Here is a 17,725-nt window from a genome sequence, read left to right as displayed (position 1 = left end):
CACGCCAGGCCTTCCTGTCCTGCGCTCTCTCCCGGAGCGTGCTCAAGTCCATATTCATTGCATCGGTGATGCTATCTAGCCATCTCATCCTCTGCCGTCCCCTTCTCCTTTTGCTTTCAATCTTTCCCAGCATCGGGGTCTTTTCTAGTGAGTCTTCTCTTCGCATTAGGTGGCCAAAATATTTGAGCTTCAGCTTCAGTATCTGTCCTTCCAATGAGCACTCAGGGTTGATTTCCTTTAGGATGGACTGATTGGACCTCCTTGCAGTCCAGGGGACTCGTAAGAGTCTTCTCCAGCACCACAGTTCGAAAGCATCAATTCTTCGGCGCGCAGCCTTCCTTATAGTCCAGCTCTCACAGCCATACGTTGCTACTGGGAAAACCATAGCTTTGATTAGACGGACCTTTGTCGGCAAGGTGATGTCTCTGCTTCTTACTATGCTGTCTAGGTTGGCCATAGCTTTACTCCCAAGGAGTAAGTTTACCTCACGCCAACTCCTCTCCCAACTAGCCCTGAATTGTCTCCTAACAATAACGGCCCCTTTCACTCTTCGACTGCCCACAAAAAACATGGCGTCCTGCGTAGCCTGGAAATCCGGCCCAAGGGGAACTGGGTGGCCGCTCTAGCACTCGATATCCATGCCTGCCGTAAACGTAAGGCCCGGCCCCGCCGCTTAAAGACGGGGAGTGCGCAGGCGCGCGGCGGCCATTTTGGAAGCCGGCCGAGGGTGGACTGAGGGTGAGTGAGCAGGGTGCGGGGAAAGGGGCTTTGGGTGGGCTCGGGCGCCCGCCGGGTTCCGGCCCCTCACAGGGGTGCTGCGCCGGGACCGGGGGTGCCATGGAGGGCGGGTGGGGCTGCCCGGCCCCCAGTTTCTCCTCCTCCCCCCCCCCTGCGTGTTTCGTTTCTCCTCCGCTTTTTGTTCCTGGGATGAGGATGACTTTGCACCGTCGCGGTAGGAAGCCCGAATCTCGGAGGACAGCGGGAGCCTCGGCCTGGTTCTCTGAGGCCGCCTCTGGTGAAGTCGCCGTGAGAGCCACTCGTGCTGCAGTGCCTTTTTAGACAGCTGTGTGGCAGGCAGAAATTCAACTGGTGCAGCGTTTTCCTTCTTGACCTGGGGATGTCGTGATGAGGGTAGCTGCATCTGTCAGTAGCTGTTTTTTGGTTTGCTGCGTTGATTATTACATTGATTACTGTTAAAAGCAGAGGTGTCTTGCCACGAACAAACAAAAAAGTGGCCGCTCTTTCCATTTTTTAAATCACTGGGTAGGTTAGGAGGGTTCTGATTTGTCTTCTTTCAGAAGGAGAGATTGATCTCTATTTCATTTTTTTTTTTTCCCATCATCGTCCCTTAGATGTTTCCAATTGGATTGTCACCCCAAACTCTTTACAATTTTGTTACCTCCAAACTGTTTCATCATTTTTCTCTCTACTTGGGTGTTTATCGATCATCCCAGAGTGCAGGACACGGAATAATGGGCTCAAGTTACAGGAAGCCAGATTCCAGCTGAACATCAGGAAAAACTTCCTGACTGTTTGAGCAATACAACAATAGAACCAATAACCTGGGGACGTCGTGGGCTCCCCCACACTGGAGGCATTCAAGATGAGGCTGGCCAGACACCTGTCAGGGATGCTTTGATGTGGATTCCTGCATTGAGCAGGGGGTTGGACTCAGTGGCCTTGTAGGCCCCTTCCAACCCTACTATTCTATGATTCTATCTTTCTTATCTCCAAACTGTTTCATTATTTTTCTCTGTACCTGAGTGTTTATCTTTCTATCAGATTGTGTATGTGTACACACGCACACACCAAGAATAACACTTCATGCATCTAAAACAGCCAAGTGTCTTGTGGCACATTAAAGATTTAACACATCTATTATAAGCTTTTGTGGACTAGAGTCCACGTCATTGGAAGCACAACATGTTATCCTTAGTTGATAGTTATGGATGCAAAGAGAATAAATACAAAGAGTGGAGGTCATCGGCCACAGGATATTTTGGATTTCCCGATCTGAGGTTGGAGACGGCGCTCCAACCTCTGAGGGGGGAATTGGAGATCCAACTTCCCCTCACAGCCAGTGTGGAAAAAAACACGCTGACTGCTTGCAGTGGATGGGCAAAAAAACCTGTCTAGCTAAGATTGCAGGAGGGGAGGACAGGGAGGTGAAGATCACCTCTGCCACTCCTCCCACCCTGCATAGTATGATTATAAGTTTGGGGGCTTACGATCATGGAGGGCACAACCCATAGGAGTGTGTTGATGATAACACAGACATCCTGGTGTTGCTTCTTACAGTTGACAAAGTGGGCTCTCTTCTATGAAAAGTTCCTTCCACGGTAAATGCATTAGTCTTTAAGGTGCCACAAAACTCTTGGTTGTTTTTGCTGTCATAGATTTAGATGGCTGCCCCTATGGAAGCCTCAGTATCCCTCACAGCTCTGAGGGAAAGTTACAGGGGCCTTCATTGGTCCAATTAGAACAATATATATTATAAATATCCAAAAATAACAGTAGGGTCATCTCTTTTTTTAGGACAGACTAAAATGTCATGAAATTGTGTGCATGTTGAACAAAAGTCATTTGACTGGATGTTAAGCAAAAATTAAATAAGAGTCGAAGAGAAAGGGACGTTGCTTGGCAAAATGATAACCTGTTCACTTCTTTGGGAGTTATAAAAATTGGCCTTAATAAAAATATTGTCTGCTGTGATTTTTAAGCCAGTCTATAGCTGCTGAGGAGAAAGAAATCACAGTGGAAATTAGTTGCCTTGTCATCGCTCTGAGATTTATCATGCCAAACACCTGAGCTTCATAGAAAACAGGGGAAATACCAGTTGTGCAGCAAAATTCTTTGCACGTTTACTCCAAGTTTGCGTAGGATTGCAGGCTAATATAGGTTTCTATAGTTATGGGTGCATTTGCTTTTTCTCTGTTGTGAATAAGATTGCTGTTTCAGTCCACATTTACCTTGGAGCTCAGTGATATTTATATCTAAGTAAACATCTACAGGATGAGTTGAAAGTGATCCTAATGGAAGCTCTCTCCTATACCATATGCAGATAATCCTAACCTCGTTCTTGGCTTTTAATCTGAATAAACTACATGCACACTGATTCCATACATTTAATTGCTAACATGTATCAGAATCCTTCCTTCCTTGACCCATAAATGTGCATTTAAATGTTGGTCAAGCAGTGCTCTACTTCTCTTGAATTACATTAATAGTAACATAGTGTTAGCAAAAGGATTTAATGAGTAATGTGTTTTAAGCGGGTAATGTGCCTCTAGTTTTGCTTTCACTATCTCTCTGGCAAAGAATGCTGGCAGTGCAAACGAGATGAGAGTGGAAGGTTTTAAGCAACTTTTAAGTGATCTAGTGCAGTGTAATCAAAAGGGGAAATTGTGATCTCCTATGAGGTTCTGTTTTGAAGTAAATCCTAATATAAGAGTTTTTAATGTCCATTACCTCAGAAGACTGGGTTCTCTTCCTGTTAGCAACATTTCAGTACAGTTATGCTGATGGATGTCTTTATATCAAGTTATCATGATGGCATTTATCATACATCAGCCTCTGCCTAGTTGATCATTTGCTTTCGTTGTGGGCATGGCCTAATGTCAGTTGGAGCTTGGTCCTGGAGCTTAGCCCTGAAGCATGTGAAATAATAAAAACAGAATAAATTGATTTTGATTGTGTGTAAGGTACTTTTCTCTTAGCCACTTCCAGCTTTCATTTATTTGGGGGGCAAAGTTTCCACAAACGGGGGTGTGGTTGCCAGTTAGACTGAGCCTTTAGCACATCTTTTCCCTCCTATAAAATAACTACTAATTGTAGCCAGACAGCTTTTTTCTCTCCACTCATGTGTGTCTGTGTTTGTGTATATGTGTGCGCATGCGCACATGTACAAATACCTGCTGACTAAGGATAACACTTCATGCATCTGATGGTGCTGCAAGCCTCTTTGTTAGATCTCCATGTCAGTGTTAGAAAAACATGTCAATCACAACTTGTTTCACCTATTGTCTTTTGGCAAGTGTAGGATGTCATTGGTATATGTGATTAGCATAGCCAACTTCCTTACTGGCCCTGCTCCTGTGTCTTTCATGGGTATGTTTTACAGAGATGTAGGAGGTGAAACTGTTCTTGGCATGGAGAAATGAGGGACAAGCTTGAAGTGCTAAATTACTGGGCGACGGGGCTGCTGTTAAATGCATAGGAGACAGCCAGTAAAAAAAAAGGAAAGCTGGCAATCCTGTGTGTAATACTATAGGATAAGTTCCATCTAAAACGCTTGTTTTCTTTTACAGGATAGTACAGCCTAGAAGCACCATGGTGAGTTTCTGTCCTAATTCCGTGAGAAATGAATACAGAAGTAATTGCAGGATTGTGGAACAAGGCTAATGGAATAGTGGGGGAATGTGGCTTATGCTGATAGGTGCATTAATATATGCAGAATAAAATCTCGTTCTTTAGAAAAACTAAAAGCCAGTTTATTATGAAGATCATAAATGTGGGCTCACTTATAGCAATTCCATGTGCCTTGAATACAGGAGTCAACAGATGAGTTTGCCAAAAGTGACTGCCCCTTCCCTTCTGGCAACAGCTCCTCTCCAGCACAGTGATCATGCACAGAAATGTGTGTTTCTGGTGTGCATGGAAATGGGACACAGTGAGAGATAAAGGCTGACTCAGTTCCGTGTGGCTCCTGTTGCGTTTTCTGGGACAGACTAAAGGGGTTCTAATTTGGGATGCAGTTGAGAGGGGTAAAACCAACAGGAGGTTCAGCTACCTACCAAAATGGTGTTTCCAAGTATAAACACTAATGTGTGCTTATTCAAAAGTATTATGGATGTTACATTTCATCATTTGATTTGACTTTTTAATACTCCTCTACTTTGCAGTCTCGAAGATATGATTCCCGAACTACAATCTTCTCCCCAGAAGGTAATTGCATGGCAAAAAGAGGAAGGAAGAAGGAAAAACATTGAAATTCACAAGTGTTTATAATTATCTGAAATGGTTCATGTGTGTTTGACAGCATATACAGTATATTCTGTAGTTCATATAATAATACAGAAAATCTATATATATAGTATCTATGTAGTTGAAACAAGCCAGGATCAAACTGTGGTTTTTGATCCTGGCTTGTTTAAACTAGCTGCAGCTTGCCTTCTTCAGATGTAATGAGACATTCTGGTTAGTTTAAAACAGGAAGTGGCTGTTTCTAATGTCCTCCTTGCAGCCTCACTGGAAGGCTCACTGCTGCTTATTCATGTACCACTAAACTATGGTTTACCATTATGTGCAAAATGAGCCAGTAAGTTCTTGACTAAAGTGAGATTTGATTCAGAGGCTTCCTGGCCCAGAGTTCACTCTCATGGCCATCATACTATATTGTCTGCCATCATCTCAACAGAAATAACCCCAGCCATCCTTGAAGTATTCACAACTACATTGTCACGTAGATCTACAGCACAATCCTATGTATACTTACTTGGAAGTAAGTTCCACTGTGTCCAGTGGGATTTACTCCCTAGCTAGTATGATTAGCATTGCTGCTTTAGACATACATGGTCAGAGGTGTAGGTAAGGCTTGAAGAAATAATTCTTACTGGCTGTGCCATGAAGCACAAGGATTTGATAGCCTGAGTTATTTTCATTTTTATAGCAGTTGATGCTGTTCATCTGAAGCTGCGATCCTATGCACACTTTACTGGGCATAGTAAGTCCTATTGAAAACAGTGGTACTTGCTTCCAAATAAATATTCATAGTATTGTGTTGTGAGCATCATGCATTTTAATCTTGGTTACCTTAACTATAAAATTTACGTCATTATTTCTAAAAGCAGTAGTCTTTCATTTTTATCTTGATTGTATTCCTCTACCTGAAATTGGTTAATATATGTTCTGTTTTTGTTCTTCTGGACCACCTCTAACTCCCAGAACAGCAGTGAAAAACATTTTATGCTTGTGTGACTTGGTGGCCTAGAGTTTAAATTACTGGCTCTGCTACCAATTTCTCCTCTTAGGCCGCCTGTATCAGGTGGAATATGCTATGGAAGCCATTGGACATGCAGGCACCTGCTTAGGAATTCTGGCTAATGATGGAGTATTGCTGGCAGCAGAAAGGCGCAACATCCATAAACTTCTGGATGAAGTCTTTTTTTCAGAAAAAATATATAAGCTCAATGAGTAAGTTTGATACTGTTATAACTGCTTTGTATATATCTGACTAATGCTGTCATTTAAACTGTCTTCATGAAATTTGTTGAAGCTTGGTAAGATTAGTTTTCAGTTTAGATTATGAGATTTATATCTCTCTGGTGTCCTGCTCCTTTCAGTGTCTGTTCCTTATTTTTTTCAGGGCTAGTGTCATAGCAAGAGTTCATATCTAGGAATAAACATAATGCAGGCATTCTTTCATTGTAGTAGGTTGATGTATAATGCCATCAGTCTGCACACAACATGGAAACATTCAGTAACCACCCCATATTTCAACAAAAATATTCTATATTTGACTTGCCCAATATTTTAATTATTAAAATATTTCTATCCTGCCCTATATTATTAAGATCTCAGGGCGGCCTACAGATAAAATCAATTTAAACAGTATAAAACAATAATTGAAAGACCTAAAAACATATTAAACTATTAAATAAGCTAATACCAGTTAAAATCTAAAACAATAAAACAGTTAAAACAATGTGCTAGGGAATGCATTTAGCCCTCAAAGGCTTTGGTAAAAAGCCATGTTTTTACTTGGTGCCAAAATGAGACCAATGTCTGCGCCAATCAGGCCTCCAAGGGGAGGGCATTCCCCAACCGGGGTGCTGCAGCAGAGAAGGCTCTCTCCCACATGAACAATATGAACAATACCTTCTTACTTTATTACAGTCACTCCATGGCTTTTTGGAGTCTTTGTCAGTGTTTGATTTTCCATACAGAGTTTCATACAGCTGAGCAACTTCTCACAAGTTCATTCCAGCCCTTTAACTGTTCTTTATTCATTTGTTCTGCCTTTGATAGAGCACAATTAATTTGCTGCTTGTATCCAGCATTCTTCATATCTAGCTAGTGAACTGCTGTAACTGCTGCTGGGTTTTATCTGGGTTTTACCTGATATTTTTTTAATCTTGTAAAGGTTTTATATCATGTTTTTTCAAGTTGTATTTTATGGTTTTAATTGGGAACTGCCCAGAGAGCCTTGACTATTGGGCAGTATAAAAATGTAATAAATAAAAATAATAATAAAATAAAACATTCCATGGTATAGAAGCATATCTACTATATGCTTCTGTATCTACTATAGTTGTTTCTGTGGACATCAATATGGATCATAACCTTTTTCTCTGATCCTGAGGGCTAGTCGGGAGTGTTTTATCACACCAATGTATCAGCTTGCCTAGAAATTCCACTTGGGTTCCATACCAATTACTTATATTTGCTCTTGCTATTCTTTCATTTCTTGAATCCACTCCTTAGATTACTTGGTTTGATTTCCTTCAGCTGCAACACTGGATATTTTATTATCCTCCTTAAATTCAGTAAGAAAAGCATTTAGCAAAAGCCAATTAGAACAATTGCAGAGACAAAGCACTTTTTGTCTAGAAAGCAGTTACAGCTAAATAGATTTTAACATCTCTGGCAGCAGCTTTCAGTTGCATTTCTAGGAGCGGTACTAGTTTGAGAACCCTTTAGAGCTGACAGGCTTTCAGCCTTTTCCTACCTACAAGAGGGAGACCCAGTGCTACATTCTTCCCTTCCAACCAGGATCTATTTGCAGCTTCTGCCTTTGTTCCTGTGTTGATGCAAAAATTTTGGCACATGAAGCCTCCCCCCTGCCCCCAATACTTCTGCAGTGGTTTGTGACACATCTTCTGAAATGTTCCTTCCTACATGCCCTATCTGATACTGAATCTGGCAACCCTATATACTTCCAGCTATGTTTGTTCTCCAGTAAGTAAGCACCCAGTTGCTATGTCTCAACATCAGTTTTACCCTGCACCTTTGGGAGGTCAGGTTCCTTTGCTTTGGGATGGTCTGCAATTGGATTTTCCATACATGCAGTTTTTGTTGTCTTCTGACAAATGTTTGTGACCTGTGTTTGTATTGCTGGAAAAACATGAGAGGTGACCACTAAAATGGAAACTGGCTATCCAGTCATGACAGAAGTCCAATTGTATGTTTCATTATGAGAATCTGTGCATTAATTTTAATGCTCATAGAAGCACATGTAGCGTATTAATACAAACCATTTGAGAAACCATAGCCTGCTGAGTGATTACTATGACCTGGTTCACAATAAACAACCCATGGTTAAAAAATCATGGGTTGTTTGTGAGTGAGTGTGCTGGATGCCCCATCCCTGGTTTGTTGAGGGAGAGACAACCCAGAGTTTGAACCCAAGAACAAACCATGGGTTCAAACTTTGGGTTGTTTCTCCCTCAACAACTCAAGAGTTCTGGGTTTGCACTTTATGAAGAACAGCCCAGAAGCAGGGCAGTCCTGGGCTGTTTAGCAAAATGGAAATGAGTGAGTGGGAGCCAGCTCACTCCCGTGCACTTCCAAACAACCCATCGTTTGTTAAGCATGGGTTGCTCATTGTATGTGAACCAGGTCTGTGTAGTGAAGACGCTGCCGTGGCTGGAGCTAAGTAGGTGATAGCGTTATGTAATGGTGCCTCTGCTTTACCACAGAGTACATAAAGCTCATGGTCTAACACGGTGGACTTGTTATCTTTCAGGGATATGGCTTGCAGTGTGGCTGGCATAACTTCAGATGCCAATGTGCTAACAAATGAACTGAGGCTGATTGCACAAAGGTATGAGCGCAAGAATGGTAGGAGCTTTTAAAGACAAATTTGTGACAAGCCAATCCAGGGCTCAGACTAAAATCCAGCAATATGACAAACTTGCTAGAAGTGCTTGGTTTTTAAGGAATGGGCGGGGGGGGGTAAGGTTTTATTAAAATGTGCTAATAACATGTAAGTCCTAGCATAAAAGGACAATGTTTATATAGCCATGTAAATCCAGTTCTAAAATTTACTGCCTAGAAGTAAATATTTCCATGTTCAAAGGAGTTGATTACTAGACTGAACAGTTTTTTTAAAACAAGATATTGTAGTCTAATCCTTATACCTATTTAGAAAAAAGTCCTGCTTACTTCAGTGGAATTTACTTCCTAGTAATTGTGCTGAAGACTACAGCACTACTCTACAGAAATGTAATTAAGCTATTGATTTTACCTTACTTAAAACGTATTTCAGACACCTTCATTTTATACTGGCCATTTTAGATCAGTCATGGAGGAAATCACACAAAGTAACATTATGGTAAATTCAGCCAGATTAAGCACGATCAATTGGGGAAGTAAATACATGGTGGGCAGAGCAATCCTTTGGCTCCCCAGGATGGTGCAGTTGTCCTCTATGGCTGTAGAAAAGATTATAACGATGGAGAAGGAGATCATATTATTAATCCCCTCCCCGCCAACCGCCACTGAAAACTTCTCTTATGAAACCGATCTAGTTGGAAATACTTTAAACAGAGGACAAACAGTGTAAAAGCCTCCACCCTCGTCGTGCCAGCAGGGCTCTGGTTGAGCAGAGGGGCTCCAAGATCTGTCTATAGAGCATCGGTCCATTAGGATTGTACTGTAAGGCTGCAATCATGTCCCTGTTTGCCTGGAAGAAAGCCTCACTGGTCTCAATGGGGCTGAATTCTGAGAAGAAATTATGGGGTTGCCCTATAAATCTCCGATATCTTGGTCTGGATCATGATCACTGACCAGAATTCCAGGAAGAACTTTGATTTTGCAGGTAGCTGAGCAATCATTAAAACAAAGGTTTGGAAGTCTTTAAAATAGAATAACATTTCTCAAGGATAGTCAAATTTATCTGATTGTGCCTGAGTGTAAAGGACTGAGTAGGACAACCTGTCCTCTCTAGGTTACATAGTTATTTGCTAAGACAGCAATATCATGTATCCACCTTGAGGGAAAATAGACAAAAATAGACAATTAAAACAGGTTGATTGAATGAGTAGTCCTCCACCTTTATAGTTCTGAGAACCAAACCTGCTATTTGGGACCCACTTTTCAATTTTAACTGCATTGGCCCATCTTTTTGCTGCTGTCTTCCTACCCTGATTTTTCCTTGTTTCTCTCCATATCCCCCCAGTGTTTGTTTTTCTTACACTTTCATCTTTCCATTAAAAAAAAGACAACTGCAGTCTTCAAGCTGAGTTTGCTGACACCAAATAATTTAGGGTGGTTAAAACAAAAAAGCATTGCGAGGAGCGCCAAAAGGATCTCTCCAAACTGAGAGAATGGACATCAAGTGGCAAATGCAGTTCAGTGTAAGCATGTGTAGAGTGAGACACATTGGGGCAAAAAAATCCCAGTTTCAGCTATAAGCTGATGGGATCTGACCTAGCAGTGACTGACCAAGAAAGAGATCTTGGGGTTGTGGTGGACAGGTCATTAACAATGTCAAACCAGTGTGTGGCTGCTTTGAAAAAAGACACATTCCATACTAGGCATAAGTAGGAAAGGAACTGAGAATAAAATGCCAAGATCGTACTGCCCTTATACAAAACTATTGTGCTACCACACTTAGAATACTATGGACAGTTCTGGTTACCTCACCTTAAATATATATATATTGTGAAGTTGGAAAAAGGGCAACTAAAATGATCAAGGGGTTGGAGCAACTCCCCTATGAGGGAAGGTTACAACAGCTGGGATTGTTTAGCTTGGAGAAAAGGAAAGTTAAGGGGAGACATGATAAAGGTGTACAAAATTATGCATGGTGTGGAGAAAGTGGATAGGGAGAACCCAAGGTCATCCCATGAAGCTTGATTGAATGAGATTCAGGACAGATAAAATGAAGGACTTCTTCACACAGCACATAGTTAGACTGTGGAATTCACTACCACGAGACATGATGACCAGCAATTTGGATGGCATTACAAGGGGGTTAGACAAATTCATGGAGGATAAGTATCAGTGGCTACTCGCCCTGATGGCTCTATGCTCGCCCCAGTATGAAGGAGTAGGCCTCTGTACAACACTTGCTGGGGAACTTGGGTGGGAAGCTGCTGTTGCACTCCTGTCCTGCTTGTGGGTTTCCCGTGGGCAGCTGGTTGGCCACTGTGTGAACAGAATGCTGGACTAGATGGACCTACTTGGGTAATGGGGAGTGGGGGAGCGGGAAAGCCAGAGCTGAGCCTTTCTGTATATGCTCTATGTAAGTCCCCATCCTACCCCCATTGTGTGGGCAGGGCTGCTGACAATCACATGGGCTGGAAGGGAGGCTTTACGCACGCTACTTCAACTTAGATTTGACTTATTCTGTCTTTGGACTAGCTTGGGAACTGTACTCCACCTTCTTTCCAAGGCTGAGAAGCTTCCCTGACCTGGTGAGGATGGAGGGTGTTGTTGTTTTTTGGGGGGACCAGTTTAGAAACTATGCAACTCTTTCTACTGCTCTCTTCAGGACTCACTCTGGGATTGCCTAACCCAGTACAACTAAAAATCACTTAACATTTTTAAGAGGGAGGCCAAAACAAACATTAATAAGAGACAATGGGAAAAAAAGCTTGACAAAAAACTAATCCCAAACTAGCTGGCTGGTTTTGGCTCAGCCTTCTAATTAATTCCACAAGGCCTTTGACGGTAACTGTAGATGCAGCACCACTTTTTTCGTAAGGCAGGATTCTCTATGCATCAGCCTTCACCTGTGTTGCGTGACAACCCCTGTACAGGTTAGCTTATATCCTCCAGGCTGCAGTAAAACGATGTGGCTTGAGGCAAGGCAAGGGGAAAGTGAAAGGAAGCAAAATAATAATGAGAGGACCATTCCTCCTCCCTCCCATGTATCTATTCTGCCCTTGACCTGAGGAGAGAAAATACATATTTTGTTTCCAAATATGGCAATCTGTTAGCGTCTGAATGTAAAAGTTAACGGAGTCTGTATTCATGTCTACTTTGTGCAAAAGAGGGGAGTTTTGTTTTACATTTTATTTATTTTCAACATTTGCACCTAGCCTGACTTAAGAGTTGTTCAAAAACTTAATTCATTGCATCTAAATCATAAGCTTATTCCTAAATATTGTGCTTTTTATGTTCTAGATACCTGTTACAGTATCAAGAGCCAATTCCTTGTGAGCAATTGGTAACAGCCCTATGTGATATCAAGCAAGCTTATACGCAGTTTGGAGGTAACATTTTTACTTCAGTTGTAAAATAAAAGTAACTTTAAACAGTGCATAGCAATTGATACAAAAGCATGTCCTATAAAAGTGGTGGCTTCAGGTTGGCCAGAGCATGTTGTTGAAGGGCTTCTTCAAGTAGTGACTTGCTCTAGCGGGCTGACATAATGGCAGATAAGTTTTTACCTGGTGAAGGTAAATCAGTCCAGCTGAACGAATTGTCTTTTGGTGCTCTAAACTCTCTCTGGATGGAGCATAGAAAAGAGGACAACAGGTGTATTTTCAGGCTATGCTTTTTATTTAAGAAATGTGTTCACAGACCTTCTTGCAATGCTTGACAAGTCTGCCCATTGTGGCTAATTTCTGAAATGCATTAGGTATTTGTGTTCAATAAAGACTTTAGAACAAGGTGGAAAAATCAGTTCTCAGATATCGGTATAAAGTAGTGCTACAAGAAATTGCAGATGGTATTGCAGCTCATCAACCTTAAGCATTGACTCCTTCACAGAAACTATGGGTATACCACATGAGCACCAAAGAGAAATATCCAGTTTCTTTTTTTCCACACATCTCTAAAAGAAACTGGGAGGGATTTATTCCGTGCTTATCTTAAGGAGCAGAAGTACAGGGCAATCTATTAAATCCAAGTTCATAGGAAAGGATTTTGCAGTCATCTTGACTTTTCCCCTTTTAAAGCAGGACTCTTGGCAAATTGTACTACTTAATTTAAATCACCCATGACCTTGTATTTAACAGGAAAACGTCCTTTTGGTGTTTCATTGCTGTATATCGGCTGGGATAAGCATTATGGATTCCAGCTGTATCAGAGTGATCCTAGTGGAAACTATGGTGGATGGAAAGCTACATGCATTGGAAACAATAGTGCTGTAAGTTTGTCTCTTGTGTAAATATACTTTTTTTTCTGTATTTTGAGAAATAATGTAAGAGAGTATACAACAGGAGCTTCTTTATGCTGGTTTCATCTAGTAGGTGTCGCTACTTCCTCAGTCTTGCATACACCCAAAGTAAAACTCCAGTGTCACTTTTTATGTTCTTTAACAGGCAGCTGTGTCAATGTTAAAGCAAGACTATAAAGAGGGAGAAATGACCTTGAAATCTGCACTTGCTTTAGCTGTCAAAGTCCTGAACAAAACCATGGATGTTAGTAAACTCTCTGCAGAGAAAGGTGAGCAGTACTGTGTCTTTGCATGTAAAGATTTTAGGATGCCATCTTAATTGGTCTTAGCTTTCGTTTGGGAGAGGTGTTGTCTCAGCTTAATAAATATTGCATTTGGTGTAGTGTTGCTACTGCTCAATTTAACTGACATTTAAAAAAAACAGTCTGTCACCCATGATACTTTTTCCATGTCTTCATATGAGTAGGACAACTGTGCCTAGCACAGACAGTTATGATTCAATAACCTGGGTCCAATGAAAGACTGAAAACTTTGTTTTATCATGTATAGCAGTAGCCATCAGTGGTTAGAAAGCTCCCCATGATGAGAAATAATCACCCCATTAACAGGTTTCCTGAAGCCCAGTTGGTACATTTCTCTTTGATGTGCTCAAGACTATGCACAATGGATTACTTTAACATTAAAACTCCTCAAATGTTTTCACATCACTTTCCAAAATTCTGTATTTACTCTGGATTGCTAGCAGATCTTACTTGATTTTAGCACTGATGACAGAGCACTTTAGTATCTGTTGGGCACCATCACATCTTCCATCTTTATCTTACAGTTTAGTGCAGGCTTTTCTACTGTTAGTGGAGAGTTGTCACAAATAAGATTTTATTGGCTCTAGTTCAGTATGTTGTTAAAATGGTATGTTCAGTATGTTAATATTTTGAATCCTTGCCAATTCAGTAATTTAAGGCAGTCCCTTTCATATGTAATACATACAATATAATCTTTTTTTGTAGGGAGTGCATGCCTTTCTTCTTTGGTTGCCTGTAATTCTAGATTACCTCTGATGATAGAAATATATAAATTGTAATAAAATGTAATAAATACATTCTCCATGTTTCAGTTGAGATTGCAACCCTGACAAGAGAGAATGGAAAGACGGTAATAAGAGTTTTAAAGCAAAAAGAAGTTGAAGTGTTGATAAAGAAACATGAAGAGGAAGAAGCCAAAGCAGAGCGTGAAAAGAAAGAAAAAGAGCAAAAAGAAAAAGATAAATAAATCAAGCACCTTGAAGGTGGGGGAGGGGCCATCTCAATAAACTAAGATGGTATGAGGGATCCAGGAATGCTGTTTATTGAATCACCTCCTTTGTTCCATTGAAACAGAGAACCCCTTTCCTCAGTGAATTATATTTTCTTGGTTCTTTTCATCTTTATTTCTTTTTTATTACATAATAAAAGTTTTAAAATGGTATTCTCAAAGTGCTGATTGCATCAGTAACATCTAATAAGCTGCTACTGTAGGAAACAATTTGGTTTGACATATATGGCTACCTGGAATGGTGTTCAGCAGAACAAATGGATGTTTTGCCTCATTTATTTTTAGTGGTGATTGGGAAAAATTTTTTGCAGATCTGTTCATCTTCAAAGATAGCTAAAAAAAATAAACTGCTTAGTGCCCAAAGATGTCTAAAATCACACTTAATAAATGTCTTACTGAACAAGGCAACACATCTTATGCATTCTCAAAGTATTCTGTATGAAAAGATGTAGTGGAATTTCTAAACGATTTCATTAACAATGAGGAATATTTTGTATAATGTATAGCTCCTCCAGTCTATTTTTAGAATGACTTCTAGCATTAGCATAATAAATTATGGATGTGAAATTATCTAGAAAAGTCTGTTAGTTTGCCAGCAGGAATAATGACATTTTGCCAGAAACGTTCGACTGAAATGAACCCAATTAATCAGTTTCATTCAAGAGAGTCTGGATTTGACCAGCAACCAGCTACTTGAGCAACTTGCCCAGGAATGTGATCTTCTGGGTCCAGATTAGCCTTTTTCAGGAATGGCCTAATTACCACCTCCTTTAAAGAGGTCATATCACCCCCACTCTCAAGGAATTTACAACCTCCTGGACCCAGCTAGACATCCCCTCCCTATTTAATATAACAAGCCAGGATCAAGCACACAGGTGATTGACTGAACGTGGCCTCAACAAACTGAAAGTCATCCAATAAAACTAAACTAGTCAGGGCTCTGCACACTTCTACTAATGGAACTGCATTAACTGTAGTATCCAAGTCATGATGGACTCAAGCAATTTTATCTTTAGTTTATTGGCATATATGTCTCTTGCAGGTACAGGCCAATTTCCTAGTTATTCCATTTAAATTATTTTCCAAAAGAGACGACACAATCTTATGCATGTTTCCTCAGAAGTAAATTCTATTAAATCGAATGAGCCTTGCTCCAGGTAGTAAGTATAGGATTGCTGCCTTAAATATCCATTAAAACTGTTCAGCTGTAAGGGTTTTTTTCTTTCATGTTTTAATTGCTCCAATGACTTTAATACTTTGTCCTTCCTGGAAAAGAATTGTCAGCTGGATCCTTCGTTGAGGATTCTATAAGCAATAATTTTAAATTATTTGGATTTAATCTTCGCAGAATTATTTGAAGAAAGTGGTATTTTACTAGAACAAAGGAACAACTATTCTTTTCTTTTTTTAATTGGTAATTGTGTTAGGCTGTACCAAGCAGCAAACTGCAACTAGCAATTAACCACTCAAATTAAAACATTAAGAATCTAAGGTTTTAATTTGATTAATTCCTAGTGGCTTCGGATACATTCATGTGTCATTTTTGCACAAAACATTGAACCTTTTAAAGCTAATGGCAATGTTCCGTCTGACTTAACCAGGCTCAGATTTTTAGGATAGTTATATTTTCATATATAGAACACAGCAAACAGAAGAAAAATATATTTAACTGTCCCAATTATTTGAACACAAGTATCCATTGCTGAAAATAATATAACTGCGTTATCCAACACACAAAAATATACACAAATGTGTTTGGGGGGCATTTTACTTGCCCAAGCCATTTTACAATGTATCCTGTGGTGGTAAAATGTCCCACAACCAGAAATGTGTCTCTGATGTCATTAAGTAGTATGTTTTAAACTCAAAATATTAGAAAAGTATCATAACTGTAAAGGTAAAGCTTTATTATTACTAAAGGCTAACATTTTTGGTCTTGTGGGGGTATTTCTTAACACTGTAAGAAATCTGAGGTGAGGTAAATGCTCCCCAGTGAAATTCCATTGTGCCAAGCTACTGACACCCAGAATACTTAGCTTCCTTAGACCAGTTTTCTTTGGGAAAACCCACTGGGACATTTCATACCCTCCAGAATCTTGTTTTGGGGATATAATGACACCGCAAGGCAAAATCAATAGGTTCTGGGGATATTTTATGCTGCTACTTGGGGATTTTTTCCAGAAATGAAACGGTAAGTGGTAAGAAACTGAAATTTAGGGACATTATGCAAGTGACATAATACATTGTCATGGGAGGACTGCCCTGTAAGTCTACGTCTCTGTAAATTCTGCAATGTAAAGTGTGCTTGGGGAACCTTTGTATCGCTGATCGAAGAAGAGTTTTAAAGAGTAACAACAATAGGCATGTTTTCACTTCTGCATTTACCAGAAGCATTTGGCTATCTCCTCTTGGGCACATGATGTTTTAGTGCAGCCTTCCCCAACCGCTACTCTCCGGATGTTTTGGGCCTCATCTCCCGTAATACCCAGCCAGCATGACCCGCTGTAGCGTACTAGGTAGACTTTGAGTCTGAGCAGGGATATTTTCACTTAAAAAATAGTAAGTTGCTTTGAAGTGTGGGTGCCTAGCATAAAGGTGACTAATACATTGAAAAGATAATATAAAATGCCAGCTAAGTTATTTTAATGTTTATACTATCTCTTTTACTGTAATGAGAACTCATCTATACGCACGCGCGTGCACCCCATTCATGAAATAAGCTTATTGCATTGCTAACGAACTGTCCAATAGTTCACTTTCAGGAGAAAGTGCTGAAATAAAATTCCAGTAGCGTCTGCGGTTGATAGCAAGAAGCTGACCTTTCAAAAAGGTGTTTATCCGTTTATTGATTTCCAAAGGGATTCAGCAATGTGTGGGTGTGATGCACTGCTATTTAGGGCAACTTAAGTTTTAGCAGGATTAGGAGTATAGGAGGAAGCCGGCAAGACATTCGCAACCAAAGGCACAAGACAGAATTCACTAAGGGAATAAGAAAAGGTCTGTTCCCCTAAGTGTGGAAGCCATAGCATGTGAGCAGAAATCTGCTGAGGGCAGAAGTCATGGGGGTGAAGACTATTTAGGACAATCGAAGGGAGGCATATTTTCTATTGTTTGGTAACTGAGTTTCCAGGATGTGGGCAGAGTGAAGACATTGCTCAGTGGTAGATCATGTGCTTTGTATCCAGATGGCCCCAGATTCAATCCCATTTAAAAATCTCAGGAAGCAGGTGATGGCAAAGACCTTGGCCTGAGACCCTGCAGAACTGGAGCAGATGATAAAGCAGTCCA

General features: G+C 40.5%; 1 protein-coding gene across 1 annotated transcript; it reads left to right on the top strand.

Annotated features, from left to right (window-relative positions):
• Positions 1-4,306: 4,306 nt before the first annotated feature.
• On the top strand, positions 4,307-15,919 carry PSMA4 (proteasome 20S subunit alpha 4). The gene is made up of 8 exons (XM_084816844.1): positions 4,307-4,332; positions 4,902-4,944; positions 6,030-6,192; positions 8,744-8,821; positions 12,130-12,218; positions 12,966-13,096; positions 13,272-13,395; positions 14,241-15,919. The coding sequence occupies exons 1-8, from the start codon at positions 4,330-4,332 to the stop codon at positions 14,393-14,395; spliced, it is 786 nt and encodes a 261-aa protein (XP_084672970.1). The 5' UTR covers positions 4,307-4,329; the 3' UTR covers positions 14,396-15,919.
• Positions 15,920-17,725: the final 1,806 nt, after the last annotated feature.

This window comes from Heloderma suspectum, chromosome 11, assembly GCF_057233095.1.
Source record: "Heloderma suspectum isolate Gila_16-S chromosome 11, 16-S_ref, whole genome shotgun sequence".
NCBI lineage: Eukaryota > Metazoa > Chordata > Lepidosauria > Squamata > Helodermatidae > Heloderma > Heloderma suspectum.
This window is presented reverse-complemented; position numbering and strand designations above follow the sequence as displayed.